This window comes from Ursus arctos, unplaced genomic scaffold, assembly GCF_023065955.2.
Source record: "Ursus arctos isolate Adak ecotype North America unplaced genomic scaffold, UrsArc2.0 scaffold_14, whole genome shotgun sequence".
Lineage (NCBI taxonomy): Eukaryota > Metazoa > Chordata > Mammalia > Carnivora > Ursidae > Ursus > Ursus arctos.
Genome location: NW_026622808.1, coordinates 11,701,996 through 11,721,694, shown reverse-complemented (window position 1 = coordinate 11,721,694; position 19,699 = coordinate 11,701,996). Strand labels below are relative to the sequence as shown.

Here is a 19,699-nt window from a genome sequence, read left to right as displayed (position 1 = left end):
CCACCTGTAAATTCACCCAGCGGTCTGTCCCCCGTCCTCCATGCATCCCTCAGCCCCCTCCCGTCGGGCCCCCTGCTCCGGACGGCCCATCGGGAGCTCCCGGAGGCTCAGTGGTGGGACAGGGCCGACATGGCCTGGGTCCTACCCTGTGCTCCTGCCCCACCAGGTGTCCCCCATCGTGGGCATGATCACAGGCACACTCATCCTTGTCCTGGTCCCGGCCACCAAGAGAGGCCATGCCGACCAGCTCGGGGGCCAGCTCAAGGTGCACAGCTCGTGGCTGCGGGACATGAAGGCCCTGATCCGCAAGTGAGTGCTGCCAGGAGGGTCTGGCGGGAGGGGCCAGGGAGGAGAGAGGACCCTGGCTGCGGGGCCACCCTGGTCTCTGCTGCCGCGGTGCCCATCACCCCTGCGGCGGAGCCCAAGGGGGCGGGCGAGGGCGGCCTCGGGGGGCCCCTCTCAGTGCCGCCGCCCTGGCCTCTCCCCAGCCGCAGCTACGTCTTCTCCTCCCTGGCCACGTCGGCCGTGTCCTTCGCCACAGGGGCCCTGGGCATGTGGATCCCGCTGTACCTGCACCGTGCCCAGGTCGTGCAGAAGACGGCGGACACGTGCAGCAGCCCGCCCTGCGGGGCCAAGGACAGGTGGGGCCGGGCCGGGGGGCAGGCGGCGGGGGGGGGGCTGTGCGGGGGCGCCAGAGCCCCGACCTCACCCGCCCGGCCCGCTGCCCTCTGTTGCCACAGCCTCATCTTCGGGGCCATCACCTGCTTTACTGGCTTTCTGGGTGTGGTCACGGGGGCCGGAGCCACGCGCTGGTGCCGCCTGCGGACGCAGCGGGCTGACCCGCTGGTGTGCGCCGTGGGCATGCTGGGCTCGGCCATCTTCATCTGCCTCATCTTCGTGGCTGCTAAGAGCAGCATCGTGGGCGCCTACGTGAGTGCGGCGGAGGGCGCACGGCGGGGGGTGGGGGGGTTGGCCTCCGGCGCAGGCAGTGCGGCTTGGCGCGCGGGGCCCCTCCCCAGGGGAGGCTTCTGTCCGCTGCCCACCCAGGGCCGCCCTGTCCAGGGCCTGTCGGCCGGCCTCGAAGTCCCTGTATTCTGCAGATCCCTGGGAGACTGAGTGCCCGGGAGGGGTGGGGGCTTGGGGGGCTCCCTGCCGGCAGCCAGGCAGAGGGCTCTGATGGCCGCTCCGGTCTCCACACAGATCTGCATCTTTGTTGGGGAGACGCTGCTCTTTTCAAACTGGGCCATCACCGCGGACATCCTCATGGTGAGGCGGGCCAAGTTCCCTCGTGCCAACCCAGGCCCTGGGCTCCTGGGGCAGCTGGAGAGGCTGGTGAAGAGGCGGGAGGCTGACAGGGCCTGTGGGGGGTGGACGGAAGGCCAGGCAAGCTGGGGAGGTGAGCCTGTTGGCAGGGAGGGGCTCAGGCTTTGGGGCCTGAGAGCAGAGCCCTGGGCAAGCAGGGATATGGGGATGGGACTGGGTAGGGAGAGGGGTGTCTGCAGGCTCAGCGTGGCCAGGAGGCTGGCAGTGCCAGGCTGGCCTGACGGGGTGCTGCCTGCCAGCTCCTCCCCTGGGTCTGAGCTCCACAGGCCCTGCCCTCCCAGCCCAGCCCGGGTCCCAGGCGCGCCTGCCTGAGCGCCCGCGGCTGGGCCGGGCGGACAGAGGCCGTGTTCACGGGGCCAACAATGGGTGCCAGACCGGCCAGCCAGGGACAAAGGGCTGTCTGAGCAGCGGCAGGGGCTGTGTCCCTGGGAGGAACCGGGAGGGGGTGTGGCCTCGATAACTTGCAGCACGCAGTCTGAGCGGTGGGGGTTTGGTGGGTGTGCGGTGACTGTGGCTCTCCGTCCTGGGGCTTCCTCCCTGTCAGGGCCAGGAGGGGCTGGGAGAAGGAAGTGCGGGGCCTCCAGTGGGGACGGTGTCTGGGAGCCGTCAAGGCAGGCCTCCCTGGGAGGGGGGCTGGAGGGAGTGTCACTTGGGGTCTGGGGCCACAATATGGGACAGCCCAGGAGATCAGAGTCGGCCTGGTGTTGGGGTTCCTGCTGACTCTTCTGCTCCGGGAAGCCTGCCCTGCGTCCCCTGAACGCCTGCTTCACCAGGGGCCACCCCACCATCCGTGGGTGGAGGTGCGGGTCTGACTCAGCCCTGTGCCCCACGGGGAGCCAGGCCGGTGGCAGGGGCGAGAGCAAAGGAAGGAGTGAGTCTGTGGTGCTGGGCGGGACCCCCGTGCCTGCCTCTGCCCCAGGGGCAGCCCCAGCTGCTGGCAGGGTTTGGGTCTCAGGGAAATCATGTCCCATTTTATTGTCACGGCCACATGACTAATCACTGCTGGAAACGGGGCCACGCACTCCCATCGGATCCAGCTGCCCTTCCCCCAGCCCTGTAACGAGGGGCCCCTTGGGCTGGCCACCCCCCCCCACTGCTCTGAGGCTTCGGAAAGCCTGGGGGCCCCTGGCTTTGGGGGCTGGGGGCGCCCAGGGTCGGAGTGGAGCCCAGTATAGGCTTTGCCGCGTCCGCAGGGAGGGGAACCGGCGTGGTCCTCAGCTTGTGGGTTCTGGTCCCGGCACTGCCACAGCCCGCGTGTCATGTGTGCGCCGGGCCTGTTTCCCGTGACCCCTGCATGGGCTCCCCGCCACCAGCCCGGGCAGAACCTCAGGCAGCCTCCCCTAGGGCGCCAGGGTGCGGGGCTCTAGCAGTGTGGTAACCCCAGGGACGAGGCGGGTGGCCGTGCCCTCTGACCTCTGGTCTCGTGCAGTACGTGGTCATCCCCACGAGACGAGCCACGGCCGTCGCCCTGCAGAGCTTCACCTCCCACCTGCTAGGGGACGCCGGGAGCCCCTACCTCATCGGCTTTGTGAGTACAGGCCAGGCCGGGAGGGGGTGGCTTCGGGGGGCGCCCCTGACACACTCCCACCCCCCACAGATCTCGGACCTGATCCGCCAGAGCACCAAGGACTCCCCGCTCTGGGAGTTCCTGAGCCTGGGCTACGCGCTCATGCTCTGCCCCTTCGTGGTGGTCCTGGGCGGCGTGTTCTTCCTGGCCACGGCCCTCTTCTTCCTCAGCGACCGCGCCAAGGCTGAGCAGCAGTGAGTGGGCCGGGGCGGGCCTGGGGGGGGGGTGTCGGGCGCCTGCTGGTGGGGGGCCGTGCACGGGGCCCCTGGCCACCCAGCCTTGCGGGAGGGGCCGCAGACGGCTGGCACACGCAGGTCCCCATGGTCGCCCAGCCTTGCGGGAGGGGCCGCGGACGGCTGGCACGCGCAGGTCCCCATGGTCGCCCAGCCTTGCGGGAGGGGCTGCAGATGGCGGGCACATGCCCGGTGGGGCACGGGCTCCAGGGTGGGTGCTGCGCGGTGCCCCGCGTCCTCTGGTTTTCTGACTTCTTTCTCCTCTCTTCTTCACTCCTGTCTCTCTTCTCCCCACCCCTGGGCTCTCCCACCTTCCCCTGGGGCTGACGAGGTCCCTGCCCGGCACGTCCGGCCAGCCGGCCCCCGAGATGCGATGTGCCAGAGCAGTGCCCGGGCCCGGCCGCCGCTGATCCGCCACCTTGACCCCCGCCCGTCTCTCCCCCAGGGTGAACCAGCTGGTGATGCCGCCTGCATCCGTCAAAGTCTGAGGCCGTGAGTGCAGGCGGGCTGAGAGGCTCCTCACAGGAGGGGAGGGGTGGGGTCAGGGCTGCACCTTGTGGGGATCCTGGGGAATGCTCTGCAAACAGGAGCAGCTTCTCCTGAGGCACCTACCAATTCTAGGTCTGGCCCTCTTCCTCTCGAAATGTGGCCTGAATTGACTTGCTGGGTAATGGGGGAGGGCAGGCTCCCCTTTCCTTCCTCAGATGGGACTGGCAGGACCCCTACTCCATCCCGGACTCTGTCCTCCTGGGCCCTCCAAGAAGCACGCACCAGGGCCCGACTCTGAAGTTGACCTTCCTCTGGGCCTGGCCTTCAGAGGCTGCACTTCCCAGCAGTGCAGGATCCGAGGTCACCACCCCCTCATCCCCTTGATGCCCCCAGAGCCCAGAGAAAGGTCTGTTTCTTCAAACAGCAGGAAGATGAAGGGGAGAGTCTGGAGTCTGGACTGGCCCCTCCCAAGGGCCCCTGAGACCTGGCCCCTCTTTCTAGGTGCCTCTGGGACCGCGAAGAGCCCTCATTGTCAGCCTACTTGGGAGGCGTCCCACGGCATCCCAGCCCTCCTGGACAGTCTCGAAGCTTTCTGTGTGACCCAAGGCTGGGCACCCACCCTCTCTGGTCTGGGGCTGTGGAGTGGCCATGGCTCCAAGAGGCTGTGTCCTCAACTAGCGTGGAAGGCTGTGTCTGGGGGAGCTGCGCGGCTGGACAGACTCCCAGCCCCAGGGCCAGGCTGCAGACCCCCTGGGGCCCGGGACAAGGACAGCCCCCACCGGGTATGTGGGGAGAGCATGGCCTGTCCCCACCTTACGGGGTCCCAGGCAAGCCTCTGCCCTCCCCAGAGCGTGGGGCCAGGCGGCTGGACTTCCCCACATGGCAGCTCTGAAAACCCGGCGACTCCTGGACTACAGGGAGGAGGTGGTCCAGGCCTCAGGGCAGTACTTTAGGCTCTGGGATGTGGGGACGACGACGACCTTGGGGATGATGGACTCAACTGGGCAGAGCCAGGGGCCCGTGACTGGGCGGCGCTTCCCAGCCTGGCTGGTTCCCCCAGAGGACGCTAGTCTCTGCTGCCTGGCCGGCTCTCTGCCTGCAGGTCCCCCCTCACCCCAGTGGGGCTATCCGCTGGGGAGCTGGCATCTCCAGGGGTGAAGGCCCTGGCGGCAGCTGCACCCCACCTGTGCCCCCAGACCTGAGCTCCGGGGGCCGCCTGCCTCCACGCCCCCCCACCCCAGCAGCCTGGAACAGACTCCTGCCCCCAGGCTGGGCCCTTTCCAGAGGCAGGGCCCAGGGGACTCTTCCCGGAACCCGCAGGGCAGGAGCCAGGGCTCCGGCTGCCAGAGGAAGCAGCCACCCCGCGAGGCTTCCTGTCGCTGGGAAGGGCCCAGAGGTCGAAGCCTGCACCCCATGCCGGCTGCCGAGGCACTTGGGGCCCTTCCCCAGCCTGCCGCCCCCACACCGCCGTCCGCACATACCTGACCCCGGCCCCCCGGGCGGAGCTCCCCCTATCCCCGCTCCACACGCGCTCCCCGCACACTGGCTGGAATCGAGGTGGCCGCAGGGGACCCCGAGAGCCGGCCCAGACGACGCTCCGCCCTGTAGTTAGCAGCTGGCGTGGCTTCAGCGCGTGCAAGCTAGGGAACAGCCACTCCTCACCAAGCTCTGGGGCACCTGCGAGGGGGCGGGACCCGCAAGACCACCCCGGCCTCCACGGGGGCCCCAGCGATGTTTTCTTGTTGTACAAGAACCAGGTCCAAGTGTTGCCTCCTCTTCCTTCCGGAAGCCAAACTGCTCCTTTATTTTTTAGGGCTGCTGATTGTGAATCTCAGAGTCTTAAGAGAAGCCAAATATATTCCTCTTGTAAATGAAGGAATAAACCTATTTAAAGGACGCCGCGCTGGCTCCCAGGGCTGAGCAGCCTGGGGTGGGGGACACAGGGCCCCCGCGGGGCGCGGCAAGGGGACTGCAGACGCGCTCCCCCCAGTGCCGGGCGCTGGTACTGCACGCGGTGGAAACACGGGTCTCCGGGTGGGGGCTGGGCGTGCACTCAGGGCTTCCTGGCCTTCTTGAGCGAGGCCTTCTTCCTTTTGGCCCCGCTCTGGAGGAGGCTGGGGCTCTTGCTGACCAAAGACAACCTGGCCTTCTTCCGCGGTAGCGCGGACTGCGGCGACTTGCCGGACACCCCCTTCTCCGGCAGATCCTTCAAAGGCTGCTTTTTGCCGGCAGGCGCCACGGGGGACACGGGCGTGGCTCCGTTCACCTGGGACAGCCTCCGCTTTTTCTTCAGCTTCGGGGTCTTGGCAGGAGCGCTGGGGCTGGGGCTGGTGGCGTCTGGGGGCGGCCTCTTGGTAGCAGGCGTCCCATTGGCCTGCGCTGGCCCCCGGGCCTTCCGCCTGTTTCTCCTCTTCTTGCCGGTGCTGGGAGGCTGGTCCCCCCCGGAGACAGCGGCCTTGGCGTCCTCCTCTGGCACTGCAGCCTCTGGCTTGTGCTTCTTACGCTTCTTGGTCTCGGGCAAGAACCCCTTTTTCTTCCTCTTCGTGCTAACGGGGCTCTGCGTGACGCTGGGGCCTTCCTTGGCATCCTTCTTCTCAGACTTGGGGCGCCTAGAAGAAAGTGCCCAGTGAGGTAGTGTCCAGCGGGGCGCTCCCACCCCGGGGCACCCCCATGAGAGCGCGTGCAGCACGAGGGTCTCCCCAGCCCCTCCCAGGACCTACTGGACTCCGAGGGCTTTCATGGCCTGCCAGTAGAGATCGCAGAGGCGGCTGGAGCCAGCCGGGCGCTCCCCCTGCTGCAGGCTCTCCTGCCGGCTCTGCAGCACACCCAGCACGGCGCTCAGGTCCACGGTCAGCTTCTGCGGGGCAGGGACACTGTGGCTGCGGCAGTGACAGGAAACAGGGCCTCTGCCCGGCTCTGGGTCCCCCGTCCTCCCACCCTCGCCCCTGGCGGACGCTGGGCCGTCCCTGCTGCCTGTGCGTCACGCCTCCCTCACCTTGGAGGGAAGAGCCCCGGGTACCACGGTCAGTACCACGGTCGCTCCCGCCGCCCACAGGCAGAAGGCCCAACCCCTTCTCCTTGCTCCCCACTCAGGCCTCCCTCCGCTCAAAGCCCTCCTTCCTGCTGGCCCTCCCTCCACGCACTGAAGGGGTTATATCTGAAACCCACTGGCCCTAGAACAGCCCCTCCCGGCTCTTCACTGCTGCTCGGGGGGCTGCTCCCGGGGTATGCCTGTGGCCCACGCGCTCTTGGCCCGGACGTCTCCTCCCCGTGGCACCTGCTAAGGACTCCCAGGCCTTCCCTCCTGGGCCGGACCGGGGAACTACCTCCCCACGAGCACCTCCCTCCATGTGCCCAGCGCTCCCTGGGCCCAGGCACCTGCCTGCCAAGACCCCCCCCGTGGGGCGGGTGCACCCTCCCCCCACCCCGGCTCGCCCACCCGCCCGCCAGTCTGTGCGGGGACTGGTTCCTCTGGCTGCCTGGTCACCCACCTCCTGGTGGACAGTCCTGAAGAGCGTGTTGAGCAGGCCCAAGGAGGACAGCTCTCTCTGCTGCTCCGACTTGGTCTGGGCCTCACCCAGCGTCCGCAGGTTCTAGACAGGAGACGCCCACTCAACGCAAAGCCCCGGGAGAGGGAACGTCCCTGTGGGGGCAGCCCAGACCCAGCTGAGGCCCAGGGGCCCGGAGACCCACTCCGGACGGCAATGTGGGCAGGGACCCCACAGCCCTTACCTCCGTGACCTTCCCCAGGATCTGGCTGACCAGCTGCTCCCACTCGGGGTCCTCAAAGCACAGCCGCAGCTCCCGCACGGGCAAGGCCTTCTGCAGCAGCACGCAGGCTTGGGCCTGCGGGGGGGGGGGGGGGGGGGTTGTGGCCACGGGAGCCTCAGTGCACAGCCCCGAAGCTCAGGGAGCCACAGGCGGACCCCACGGGCCTGCCTGTCACGGCAGCTCTGGGTCCAGCGGGGGACAGTGCCTGGCCCGCTCATCAGCTCACCCTCCTGCAGCCTCACCAGCCCCCATCCCACCCACCCTGACCTGCCCGTCAGCCCGGCCCCGGAGAATGGCCAGGTCCGAGTGTGGACATTAAGGAGCTCAGGGTTCAGGCCACAGGGGGTGGCAGTGGTGGGGGCGAAGCTTCCCCTCCTGATGGTGACCCTGTGCCGATGGCAGGGCAGCTGCCGGCCAGGTCAAAGGGGCAGGAGTGGGTCTACCCTGGCCGGGGCACCTCCAGGGCCTCCCAAACACCCGGCCAAAGGCGAGTCATGCGGGTAATTCCGACAGGCCCGGGGCTGGGATCCGGGAAGTCCCTACCTGGTGGCGGGGCCGTGCCTGGCCCGTCACGTGCTGGATCACGACGGGGAGCAGGCTCTTACAGAGCACCTACGGAGGGAATGACGGGGCAGTGAGCTGGGGCCTGGGCCGAGAGGGGGCCGGGGGCGGGCCAGCCCGACGCTCACCGGGTGCCGGGAGAAGAGGCTGAGGAACATGGGCACGGTCAGCGGGCTGTTGCGCCTGGTCAGGAAGGAGGTCAGCGCTGACGAGTAGATCGGGGTCACGAGGCTCAGATCCAAGCAGCCGGCAGCCTGCGCCGTGAGAGTGCCCACGTGATGCCGGGGAGAGGGCAGTGGGGCAGGGCCGGGGCCGCCCTCCGCGGGCCGAGAGCCGGGTCCCGGGAGTCGCGGCCTCCACCCCCCTCCATGAAACGGGCAGGCGGTCCCGGCCCGCAGCCCTGCTGGGCTCCCAGCGGCCGAGCCTTCCCGGGCCAGGGCCCACTCACCTCCGGGCCCTTGGGCTTGGGGCCGGCTTTCTGCTTCTTCGGGGTCTTGCCGACACCGGCGTCGGCGGCGTTGCCCTTTAGGACGCGGAGCAGGTAGAGTGCCGCGTTGAAGTGGTACAGGGAGACGGAGGCGTCGGCCTGGCGGCCGGCCTGCTGCACCAGCCGCTCCACCTGCGCATACAGAGACCCCACGCCGCGGCCCAGGTCGTGGCAGTAGTGCCGGGAGCGGCACAGGTGGTGTCTGTAGGGCCCGGGGGAGAGGTGGTCACCACACGTCCTCGTCCCCCTCCCCGCCGAGCAGAGCCAGCCCCCGGGGGGTACGTGAGACCCACTCACAGGCAGGGCGACGAACCCAGGCCACGGCGGCAGGGCCAGGCCCGGGGCTGCGCCTGCCCCACGGGCAAACCTGACTCCCGTGGAACGGTGGCCTCCAGGCCCTAAGACTCAGGTCTGCGGTGCTCAGGGCACGAGAACTAGGTCACTCAACAAACTCGACCCTGGCAGGCGGCAGGGACAGCTAGCCAAGCAAGCGCGACCTGGGGCTGGCCAGGAGACAGGTCGGGGGGTGCGCGGTCTGTCCCGCTCTGCCAGCTCTGTGACGTTTGCTCGGGACCTCAAGTCCCCGGGCCACGTCCGTGCTCGGGAAGGCAGGTCTGCGCCCCCACCCCTACACCCTCCTTCCTGCAGGGCCCCCGATCCCGCACAGCCTGACCACCGCCTGTTCCCAGAGGCGGAGCAGCCCCGCCAGAACCCTCGCAGAGAACACCGCTGGGCGCTGGTCCGAGGCTCTGCTCCACCTGCGTCTGACCGGTCCCCGTCGGGACACAGCCTGCTCCTCGGCCCGCGACCTCCAGGCCTGGGGAACGTGACGGCTCTCCCAGGGGGCCTTCCCTGGTACCTCAAGACCGTGCGGACGGCCTGGCACTCACGTGAAGATGCGGGCCGTCTTGTGCAGGAGGTCCTGCTCCTGCTTGGAGCTGCTGGTGCGCATGCTCCGCCGGATGACGTCCAGCAGGGGCTCCAGCAGCTCCAGCACCAGCGGGTTCTCGGGCTGCTTGGTCACCAGCACCTCGATCAGGTCCAGCACCTGGGGCCGGGACGGGCACGTCAGTGGGTGCGCGGTGTGCGCAGGGGCGGGGGGAGGCCCACAGCGGTGCCGGTGGTTCTCGCGCTCACCCGGATCTGGAAGTCTCGCCGGAGCACCTTCTCCTTCTGCAGCTTCTTCTTCTCGTCCTTCCGGGCCTGGATGCGCAGCTTTTGCTCGGCAAAGAGGCTGGCGAGGTTCTGGTCCAGGGCCATCATGGCCTCGTCCCCCAGCTCCTCGTCGTCGTCCTCACCGTCCACCGCACCCTGGGGACGGACGCCGCTGAGCAGCCAGCCGCCGCCTGCAGGCACAGGGCCTCCCGCCTCCCCCGCCGCTCACCAGCGCCTTCCCCGCCTGCAGCACGGCCATGAGCTGCTCCCGGAAGCCCTGGTCCACGTCCCCGTCCCGGTCCTCCTCGGCGCTGTCCTCCTCGTCGCTGTCGTCCTCACTGGCTGAGTGCCTGTCGTCCTCGCTGTCCGAGCTCTTATCCTGCGGGGTCCCCGCGTTATGCCTCCTGTCGCCCCCCACCCGGCGTCCGCCCGCCCCGCCCCTGACACGCACCTCCCCGCTGTCCAGCTGCTTCTCGGAATCGTCCGTGACCACCACGCTGTCCTCCTCCTGGCTCTTCTCGGGGTTCAGCACCTGAACATACCCCGACAACTGACCCAACCGTTGCCGCAGACCCTCTATCCTCCCCTGACCGGGCCCTGTCTTGGCCAAAAGGCCCCCATTTCGGAGAGGAAAACGGAGCCCGGGAGAGAAGGGCACACCGAGAGCCCTCCGCACAATCTGGGGGGCAGGGCTGCACGGCCGTGTCCAGCGAGGCTCCCACCCGCTCTGTGGGTTACAGTGACGATGAGGGAGGCCTGGGGCCGGGCAAGCCCCCCGTCCTACACCCCGTTTCCCCATGCGCCCCAACTCACATCCAAGATCAGCTGCAGAGCACGTGGCGTCAGGTGGGCGCAGATGTGGCCGAACACACTCCGGGCCACCTGGCGCATCAGGTGGCTGGGCTGGGCCAGGAGAGCCAGCAGGATCTCCACCAGCACCTCCACCCACGGCGGCTCCTGGGGGGCTGCAGGTGGGAGAGGCTGAGACTGGGGTCCGTGCTGGGCCCGGGGTGTGCCCCGCCCTCCCGTCCCGGAGGCAGTGACCCACCGGTGGCCTTGGAGCGGGTCCGGCGGGGCTTCTCCACCAGGCTCTTCTTGATGCAGGTCTGAATGTCCCCCAGAAGGTCGCAGCTCTCTGCCGGCGACTGTGGCAGGGCGAGGACGGAATCAGGGGCTGGCCCCACTCGCAGCCTTGCCGAGCCCCTCCCGCCCAGGAGGGAGGACCCCGGGTGCCCACGGCCTTTGTGCCCAACAGGCCGCCACGGGGCCAGGGAGCCCAGCTTCCCCCTTGCCGCCTGGAGGGGCGCGGAGCCTGACGAGGCTAAATCCCCCCAACTGACCTCAACATCACTACAAAGGACCAGGATTTGTTCACTGGACCTAATTCCAATCCACTTTTAACCCATCGTGCTGGGGTGAGCCCAGACCACCCAGGGAGTCGGGGGAGCCTAAGACCGCCTGCGGGATCCTGGGACCACAAAGGCAGCCCTCCCTCATGGCACAGCACGCCGCTCCCGCATGGCTTCCTCTACCCGGTGCCCTTTATCCAGGGGGCAGGACACCCAGCTCCACAGCAAGCTGGGAGCCCCGGGGGCGGGCGGGCACTCCGTGCGTCCCACACCCACCAATGCCCTGCCGCCATCAGGGGCCAACGCCAGGATCACAAGGGACACTGTGGCCCCCGTGCATGCACGCACACACGTGCTGCACACAGACACACGTACACGCCACACAGACCAACACGCACACAATACACGCATGCACACACGCTGCAGACCAACATACGCACACGCTACACACCGACGCGTGCATACACACGAGACACACGCACACACACACGCCATACGCAGACCAACATGCACACCCATGCCGCAGACTGACACACCCACGTACAGACATGTACACACGCAGCAGGCACACAAACACACCACACGCACACTGACACGCACACAGACTGACACACACCGCAGACACCAACACGCACACGCACGCCGCACAGATAGACAGATACACACACGACCTGCCCACAGGCCGGGCTCAAGGCATCTGAGATCTGGAAGCATAAACTGTGACCACAGCCTGATAGTCAGAAAGCGGCATCGGAGAGCGTAAGGCCCTCCTGCAGTGCCAGGGAAGCCGGGGGAGCCCGGAGGGTCGAGCGTTGCTGAGCCCGATTTGGTCAGAGCTTACGGGCAGAGAGAACAACAGAGACATCTAGAGACGCTGTCATTGGGCACAGGACCACCGATGCATGGGTAACGATCACGGGGCGCAGAGCCTCATGCTGGGGAGCCACGGGGACATGCGCGGACCCCCACCCGCCACCATGGCTGCCGGTGGGCAAGGTTCAAGGGGGAGGCCCTCATTCCACGCAGACTACAGCAGCCGCGAGCGCCCCGTGGGGCCACGTCTGCCCAGAGCAGGCCCTCCCGGAGGCTGTAGTTTCTCCTCCACGCCTTCCTCCTCTGCTCAGGAGGGTGAGTCTGGGGGGGCCCGTGGGAGAGCGCAGGCATGGCTGTGTGGCCTGGGCCACATCACTCTGCCCGCAGTTCCAGTCGCCCCACCCATCACACAGGAGGAAGCGCCCGCCGCAAAATCGCGGGGATAAGAGACACTGCGTGGAAAGCTCGGCACGCAAGTGAGGCCCAGAAAGCGGACAGTGACCCTTCCTGGGGCTGCAGTCCCGCCAGGCCCACTGCCAGTCTCGACTTGCAGAGCCCCCAGGCCGTGGCCCCCCGCTCCAGGACCCCATACCTTGAAGAGGAAGATGCCCACGAGGAAGAGCAGGAGCTGGAAGGCCTTGGCCTTGGCCTTGGCCTCTGGCGAGCAGGCCTCCAGCTCCTTCAGCGTCTGCAGCATCCTGGGGTGACACGGGCATGTTCTCAGGCCGACGCTCCCCGACCCCGGGGGGCCCGCCTGCCCCCTGGACACCCCAGGCCCTCACCGGTCCCAGGCTTGGCGCTGCTGCGCACTGAAGGGCGTCAGGGGGGTCACGTTGCGGCTGTGGTTCAACAGCGAGTCTGCGAACTGTACCAGGCGGAGGGTCCAGGGCTGCCCGTCCTGGCTCTGCTCCGGCGCCTGCCTGAACTGGGTACTGATGGTCTGCAGCAGGCTGGGGAAGGGCAGGGCTGGGGTCACAGGCTGGGCCAGCAGACACGGCCACCCCCCAGCACGCCCACCCCTGCCGCTGGCGCTCGCATCCCATCCTGCTTGCACACCCTGCCTGCTCCGAGGCTCCCACGGCCCACCTGAAGAAGGCGCTGCTGACCACCTCCCGGGTCCGGCTCTCCACAGGGAAGGAGAACTGCTGCTCCGTCTCCGGAATCTGGGACGTGGGCTTCTTCGTTTCAAAGAACGAGTGGAAGAAACAAAACCTGAGGAGAGCGGGAGACCACGGGTCTCAGCAGCCCCCTCCGAGGAGGGCATCGCCCAGGGCCCGGTGGCGGGTGCTGGGAGGAGGACACTTCCCAAGTCTGGACCTCCGGCTGAATGTGACTTGACCCGAACTGCAGAGAGAACTGGCATCTGTCCCTTGGAGGCAGACGCGGCGCTGTCCCAACACACCGCACTACAGCCTCTGCGAACACGGAGCAAACCCCTGCAAACCACGGCGAGGGCTGAGCAGCACCCGGCAGAGGCGAGGCCGGCGCCGCGGCCTCCCTGACACGTCGGGCGTCTGCAGCGCCCGCAGCTCTGTGCTTCCTGGGCCCTTTCCTCTCATGGGCTCCCGGGGGGTATTCCCTGAACCGCCTTCTGCCTAAAGGGCAAAATGCCCTACTGCCCCTGGCGACTCGACCCCAAGGCTTCTGGCTCCAGGGACACCAAACCAGGACTAGGCAAGAGGCCCAATTCTTTGGTCCCTATGGGGAGCTGGGGGCAGAGCCTGTCCCACCTGGCCACCTCCTCGATCACGTCGTCCTCCTTCTCCGCGTGCAAGGTGTCCACGATGCTGACCAGGCGAAGGATGACCCACTTCCGCAGCCGGAACACAGCTCGCTCAGGCCTGGTGGGTGGAGCCAGGTTACCGGTACAGTACTGCTCTCCCCACCTCGGACATGAGAACACCAAGCTCTCCCACCCCAACCGCCGGCACGGAACATACGAGGAAACTCAGGCCTTCCTGGAGAGCTGTGGCTCCGCTCCGTCCCTCCCCTCCCGGGGGCCGCCGTCCACGGGAACGAGGGCCCAGCTCCTCGAACTCCACATGCCCGCTCACCCGTGCAGCGAGGCATCCTGGGCTTTCTTCTGGTTGCTGGTGCTGAAGTCCACCAGGGAGTCCAGGTCGGGCCGGAGAAACATGTTCTGCAGCCAGGCCACATAGCCCTTGAGGGCACGGGGACTCAGGGACCGCACGACCCTCCAGAACGTAGGCAGGACAGGCAGGCCCTGGTTGGTGATGCAGGTGAAGGCCACCACCACGGCCAACTGCCGCTCGGGGTCGTCCCGGCAGCCTTCTAGGAAGGCGCCCACGTACTCGTTCATCTCCGGAGCAAACTTGAACTGGTTTGGGAGCTGCGAGAGTTAGGCCAACGCCGGGGTCACCAGCCAGGAGGGTCCAATGGCCCCGCCCACCTCTTCCCCAACAGGTGAGACAGGCTTGGCAAAATCCCGCCTCGTCCAGAGTCAGGCCGAGCCCCCCCCCCCGCCCCCAGGGGCTCCAACGTTTCCACTGGGCAACATGGTAAGTCGCCATCCAGCCACTCCCGCCCCAGGACAGGCTGGGTTCCAGGCTCAGGGAGGGTGGACAGCAGAGCACAGTCCAGGCTGGGCCATCAACCCCCTTGCCCAGCTCCTAGCTGTGTCACTGCGGGGCTCAGCACCGAACACTTTCCACACACCACGTGGCTTTATGTGGCAGTGGGTTTCATCTTTACAACAGCCCTTCACCCTGGGCCCCTTCTGTCGTCTCACAGATGAACAGAACATGGCACAAAAAAAACCAGCCACTAACTTTCCAGGGTCACAGGATTCCAAGTGGTGCCTCTGGGACATGGAGCTGTGGGTGTGGCCTCCCCGCCCCCACTCCACCCAGAACGGGGGGCTGGCAGCACCCACACCCAGAGGCCCACTGTGAGCGCTCCAGGGGCTCTGAGCCTGTCATCTTCACGAAACGTCTGACGAAGATGCGGGTCTCACAGAGGAGAGGCAGGCCTGGGGCCGGGGGGCAGCCCGGCTCCCAACCCTGGACTCCTAGCCAGCACCTGATTCTCCTGTCCGGTGCATGGCACAGCGTAGGGCCACGCTTGGTGCTCAGCAGCCACCCACCAGGACGACTCTGCTCACTAACACCGGCTGGGGTTGGGGAGGTCTGGCCGGGCCGCTGGCCAGATGGGCCTCTGCTCAGGGGCCTGAGGCTAGAGGGCTGGCCCTGCCAAACTCCACTCCGAGGGGAAGGGTGGTGGGCACCCAGGTAGCTCACTTGACCCAGAGGGCAGGGACACCGAGTTCCCCAGCAGGACTACCGAGGCAGGAAGACCCGGGATGCCGCAGCCAAGAGCTGCCCTCTTCTCAAGAAGCTGGCTGCCCCCTGGCAGTGGTGGGGGAGGTACCCACCTTAGCAGTGACCATGTGCTCCCCAAAGTGCCGGACCAGGTCCCCCCGCATCACCAGCGGCAGCTGCTCCTTGGACAGCAGCGGCAGCGCCGTGCCCAGCAGGCGGAAGCACAGGTAGCTGAGGGGCGCGTGGCACAGCCTGGTCAGAGCCCCGGCCGCGCGGGGTGGGGTCTGGGGCCCGAGCCCGCCCCACCAGCACGCCGGGAAGGGGGGCAGGGCACCAGCGCCCCACGCACCTGGCAGGCCAGAACTGCTTCTTCAGTAGCCCCTGCTCCACAACTTCCTTCCAGAACCGGGAGAACTTGCCCTCGCGAAGCGACAGGCGGAGCAGGTCCAGAGCCACGGCGGGCAGCTTGCGCTCCTTCTTCACGGAGGCGGCCGCCACCTTCAGGACACTCACCAGTCTGGGGAGGGGGGCGGAGGGGACTCAGGGGGCGCAGGCCCAGACGACAGGGGCCCCGGGGGAGCCCATCCTCCCACTTCCCTCACACCTGGGGATGTTCTCATCCGAGAACAGGTTGACTGGTCCCATCAGCTCCTTGAGCTTCTCCGGCACCTTCTGCTGGGCCAAGAGGAAGAGCTCCAGGTGCTCAGGGGAGCCCAGCACTGAATTCAAGTCCGCCTTGAGGACTTTCGGCAGGATCGCCTGCAACGTGGCTTCTGGGACCTGGGGTGGGGACACAGGTTGGGGGAGGGTCACTCCCTCCCAGCATCCTGTGACACTTCCCCTGTGAAGAGGGCCCTATGGGCCCTGCTCCACCTGCCAGGCTTCTGTGAGGCCGTGACACAAGTGCCAGTCTGAGGTGGGACAGCCACCACCCACCCCCGTAGGCACCAGAATCATTAGAAAGAGTTTGTTAAAAAGCTCACCCCACCCCCAGTCCTGGGAACTTGGGTTTTTTAACAATTACTGCACTGATGCTAACTAGCTACCCTTTTAATTATTCCTCTTGATTTTTTCGGAACGAGCTTTTTTTTTATTTTAAGACTTACTTATTAGAGAGAGCGACAGAGAGTGAGTGTAAGCGGTGGGGAGGAAGAGAGGGAGAGGGAGAAGTAGGCCCCCCACTGAGCAGGAAGCCTGACACGGGGCTTGATCCCAGGACTCTGAGCCAAATACAGATGCTTAACCAACTGAGCCACCCAGGTGCCCCAAGGGACTAGCTCATCTCTAATACAAGGTGCCCCAAATGGAGAGCTGGGATTTGAATTCAGGTCCTTGCCTCTTTCTCAAGAGCAAAGGGTTCTGGGTACTAGCCCACCTCCATTTCCCAAGCAAGACAGCAGCGCCCTGGGGGTCAGCTCTGTCCAAGACAACGGCAAATGTGTTTAGTACGCTTGCCACATGACAGGTGCTGTTGTAGAAGCACGCTGTCCAATACGGCAGCCGCTGAGCTCTGGGCATGCACTAAACCGAGTGGAGATGGACCCTAAGTACAAAACACACTGGATTCTAGGGACTCGGTGTACGAAGAACATAAAACCTCTGCACCTTCTGCACTGATTCCGTGTGAAACGTTACTTCAAATACGATAAACACCTCACTATGGGACAACGCTGTTCGAGAGCGTTGACGTCCTCTCTGCTCTCCTCAGTGTTTCTACCTGAGGCCCCACGGCTGATAAGCCCGTACCTCAGAGAGGATGTCCACCAGGGCCTTCTGGGGCTGTTCCTGCAAGTGGTTGTAGTGCTGGGCCAAGGTCTGCAGCAGCTTTACTGACTTCATCAGTGCCTCGGAGTCCTGGTGCCCACAGTGGGGAGAGGGTTATGAGCAGGGCATGCCACGGTCCCCCACCACCCCCAAGCCCGTCCACGTACCCCCGCCCCCAAAGCTCTTACCTTCACTAGCCTGCCTGACTGAAAGAGGGCTAGCACCCCAAACAGGTTTGCAAAAAGAGCAGGTCTCATCATGGCCTAGAAAAAAATTTCAGGCATCAATGAAAAGGGCCCAAGGAACCCCACCCCGGGGCTGCCAATCTCCCTAAGGCCACTAACTCTCACCTTCTTAACTTTCTGCAGGTCATGTTTCTCTTGTATCTGCTGCAAGACGCTACACAAGGGGATGTCTTCGAAAGACTGTAACAGCTGCCGGGGGTTTGGAGCAGGAGGGCGAGAGGGGCTCAGTGAGGGGAGGTCCAGCCCCACCCAACAGACCTCGGCCTCCTCCCAAGTCTCCCTTCAACTTCTGCCCAGAGGCCCTGGGTGCCTCTGAAACGGCTCAGCCCCCTGAACAGTGCTGGTGTGTGAACAGATGGAGCTCAATCTTGCCTCCCTGCCGCAGGCCCACCCAGGCTCCGGAAAGTACCTCCTTTGGCTGAGACTCCCACTCTGTCTCCACGGCCTGTTGAGCTGCCCCAAGGAGGCTCCTTAGGGACTGGGTCTTGAATGCCCTCCCAGCTGCCCACGTGCCTTAGGGGAGGCCTATAACCAGCTGAGTTCCCCTGGAGGGGAGAGAGCCCTGAACCTTGCAAAGGTACCCTAACCCACCGCAGAGCTCACTGAGACCAGTAAAAGTACCCCAGAGGCTGCTCAACCCACGGACCCAGAAAGAAAACTTGCTCACCCGCCTATCCCACCAGCCTGGGCTTCTCTGTAGATAGGCCTGGCTCCACACTTTCCCACCTCCACGTGGGGACGCCAGGCCTCCGCTCAGACGCCAGCCACCCCGACGACCGCTCAGACCCCTGCCTTTGCTTGCAACTGAGACGTCCGCCCCGCCCCCCCCCCCCCCCCCCGCTCCGAGCAGCACGGCCGGGCCCTTCCAGGAGCCGCCACCTCACCTGTGCCAAGGCCAGACTGTAGCAGGGCCGGGCGGTTTCTCGCCCGACCCCGAGCCCGGTGATTAGGCGCTTCAGGGCGTACTTCATCTCGGATCCCTGCCGAACCAAGCGCGGCCAGCAGTGAGCACGGTCGTCCCGCGCTGGCCCACCGCCGCCCCCGGAGCGCGCTCACCCAGGGCCCCCGGTCCGCGACCGCGCGCCCCTAGTCCCAGCGCCCCCGGCCGCCGCCGCCGCCTCTCTGCCGGCAGCACGCAGCCCCCTGCCCCGGCCCCGCCACCGCACCTGTGGCCTCGCGCGCAGATAGTCCAGGAGCTTCTCCGTGGCCTCCAGCCGCGTCTCCTGCTCCGGCTTCGCGATGTCCCAAAAGAAGTCCAAGAACTCGCGGCTCTGCTTCAGCAGGCCCTCACGGTCGGCGGGCCGGGGGCCGCTCTTGGCCCGCCCCCCGGGGGACACAGACTCAGCCAGGCCCCGACTCTCCATCTCCGCCATGCTCCGCGAACACGTGGGCTCTGAGGACGACCTCTTCCGGGTCAGGTCGCGGCGCGTGCGCACTGGATCGGCCGCGGGGGCGGGGCCGAGCCGGCTGGGGGCGGGCCCGAGCCGGCTGGGGGCGGGCCCGAGCCGGCTGGGGGCGGGGTCTGGGGCGGGGCCAGCCCCGCCCTGGTGCACTCACGGGGGGGGGGTATTCATTTTATTTTATTACTTTTTAAAGATTTTATTTATTTATTTGAGAGGGAGAGACAGAGATAGCGACAGAGATAGCGAGAAGACAGCCTGAGCGGGGAAGAGAGGGAGAAGCAGGCTCCCCACTGAGCAGGGAGCCCCTCGCGGGGCTCCATCCCGGGACCCGGGGATCGAGACCCCATGCGGAGGCAGACGCCTAACCGTCGGAGCTACCGAGGCGCCCCTCACTCTGGGATTTTAGTCTGAGCGCGGCCGGGAAGTTGGAGGGTTTTGTGCACGGGCAACCCTTGATCCTATTCACACCTTCAAAAGATTACTTGGTGCTGCGTGGGGCATGGATTGCGGGATTGCAGAGGGAGAAGCGGGAAGAATGCTTCGAGACCCAGGTGGGTTGGAGCAAGGTGAACCGAGCAGGTCGAGCAGGCCGGAGTCCAGCCACTCTGGAGCTGGTAGAGGGGTGATGGATGTGGGGGAGAAGGAAAGAGAGGGCCAGTGTAACTGGGTAGATGGTGGTGCCGTTCACTGAGCTGGGGAAGTGAGTTCCACGAAATCACAAGTGCCTTTTGCAAGGGCAGGGAGGAGTGCTGCGGGTCACCCTTGCATCTGGACTGCAGAAGCTGTCTCTGGACGGGTGTAGTCCGGAGGGACCCCAGCCCCAGGGAATGTGGGAGGCGGGCAATGTCAGAGCCAACACCCCCCCCTTAAGTCCCACACCCCCAGCTCCAGCTCCTTTTGGCCCCGGGGGCACCTCCTGGTCCTCCTCTCCCCCCTTCCTTGCTCTGCTGTCTGTTTCAGGAAGTGAGATGCAAATGTTGACCTTATGTATATAGTGCCCCAGGAGCAGAGGTGAGCAAGGCAGGGGAAGCTGGAGGACAGTGGCCCAGGCTCTGCCTCTCTGGCTGTGGGTCTGCTGTGCTGCCCAAGGGGGGAGGCCACGACGCCAGGCACCTCACGGGCTGATGGGAAACTGGGAAGCAGGAATGGCACAGGCATCCAGGAGATTTGGTCTTTATTTTGTTTCCAGCTCATTTTAGAGAGATCGGGAGAGGGTGGCCTGAAGGGGAAGACAGAGAGGCCAAACATACCCCAGGCTCAG

The 19,699-nt window shown here is 66.3% G+C and overlaps 2 protein-coding genes across 4 annotated transcripts in view; one reads left to right on the top strand and one right to left on the bottom strand.

Moving 5' to 3' along the window:
- The window catches only part of SPNS2 (SPNS lysolipid transporter 2, sphingosine-1-phosphate), a 30,791-nt gene extending 25,282 nt beyond the window's left edge, over positions 1-5,509 (top strand). Inside the window, exons 6-14 of one of the 3 annotated variants that reach the window (XR_007191747.2) lie at positions 167-309; positions 489-641; positions 741-930; positions 1,201-1,266; positions 2,753-2,851; positions 2,921-3,084; positions 3,569-3,615; positions 3,808-4,018; positions 4,114-5,509. Coding sequence is in view for 1 of the 3 variants with exons in the window: in XM_048226843.2 (XP_048082800.1) it covers positions 167-309; positions 489-641; positions 741-930; positions 1,201-1,266; positions 2,753-2,851; positions 2,921-3,084; positions 3,569-3,611 (858 nt within the window). In the remaining 2 variants the exon portion in view is untranslated. Of the gene's footprint in view, positions 1-166; positions 310-488; positions 642-740; positions 931-1,200; positions 1,267-2,752; positions 2,852-2,920; positions 3,085-3,454; positions 3,616-3,807; positions 4,019-4,113 lie in introns of all 3 variants that reach the window. The other 2 variants (XR_008959043.1, XM_048226843.2) reach the window with 2 other exon arrangements.
- Positions 5,379-18,441, bottom strand: MYBBP1A (MYB binding protein 1a). Its single transcript, XM_026520695.3, has 26 exons — positions 18,202-18,441; positions 17,920-18,015; positions 17,141-17,224; positions 16,979-17,053; positions 16,773-16,880; positions 15,631-15,806; positions 15,376-15,543; positions 15,140-15,257; positions 13,803-14,098; positions 13,479-13,589; positions 12,835-12,960; positions 12,531-12,698; positions 12,341-12,446; positions 10,635-10,731; positions 10,400-10,551; positions 10,038-10,118; positions 9,816-9,965; positions 9,569-9,742; positions 9,322-9,479; positions 8,393-8,633; positions 8,073-8,198; positions 7,927-7,995; positions 7,345-7,458; positions 7,104-7,205; positions 6,333-6,469; positions 5,379-6,221 (listed from the first exon to the last, which is right to left on the bottom strand). The coding sequence occupies exons 1-26, from the start codon at positions 18,406-18,408 to the stop codon at positions 5,666-5,668; spliced, it is 3,996 nt and encodes a 1,331-aa protein (XP_026376480.2). The 5' UTR covers positions 18,409-18,441; the 3' UTR covers positions 5,379-5,665.
- Between the last annotated feature and the right edge of the window lie 1,258 nt (positions 18,442-19,699).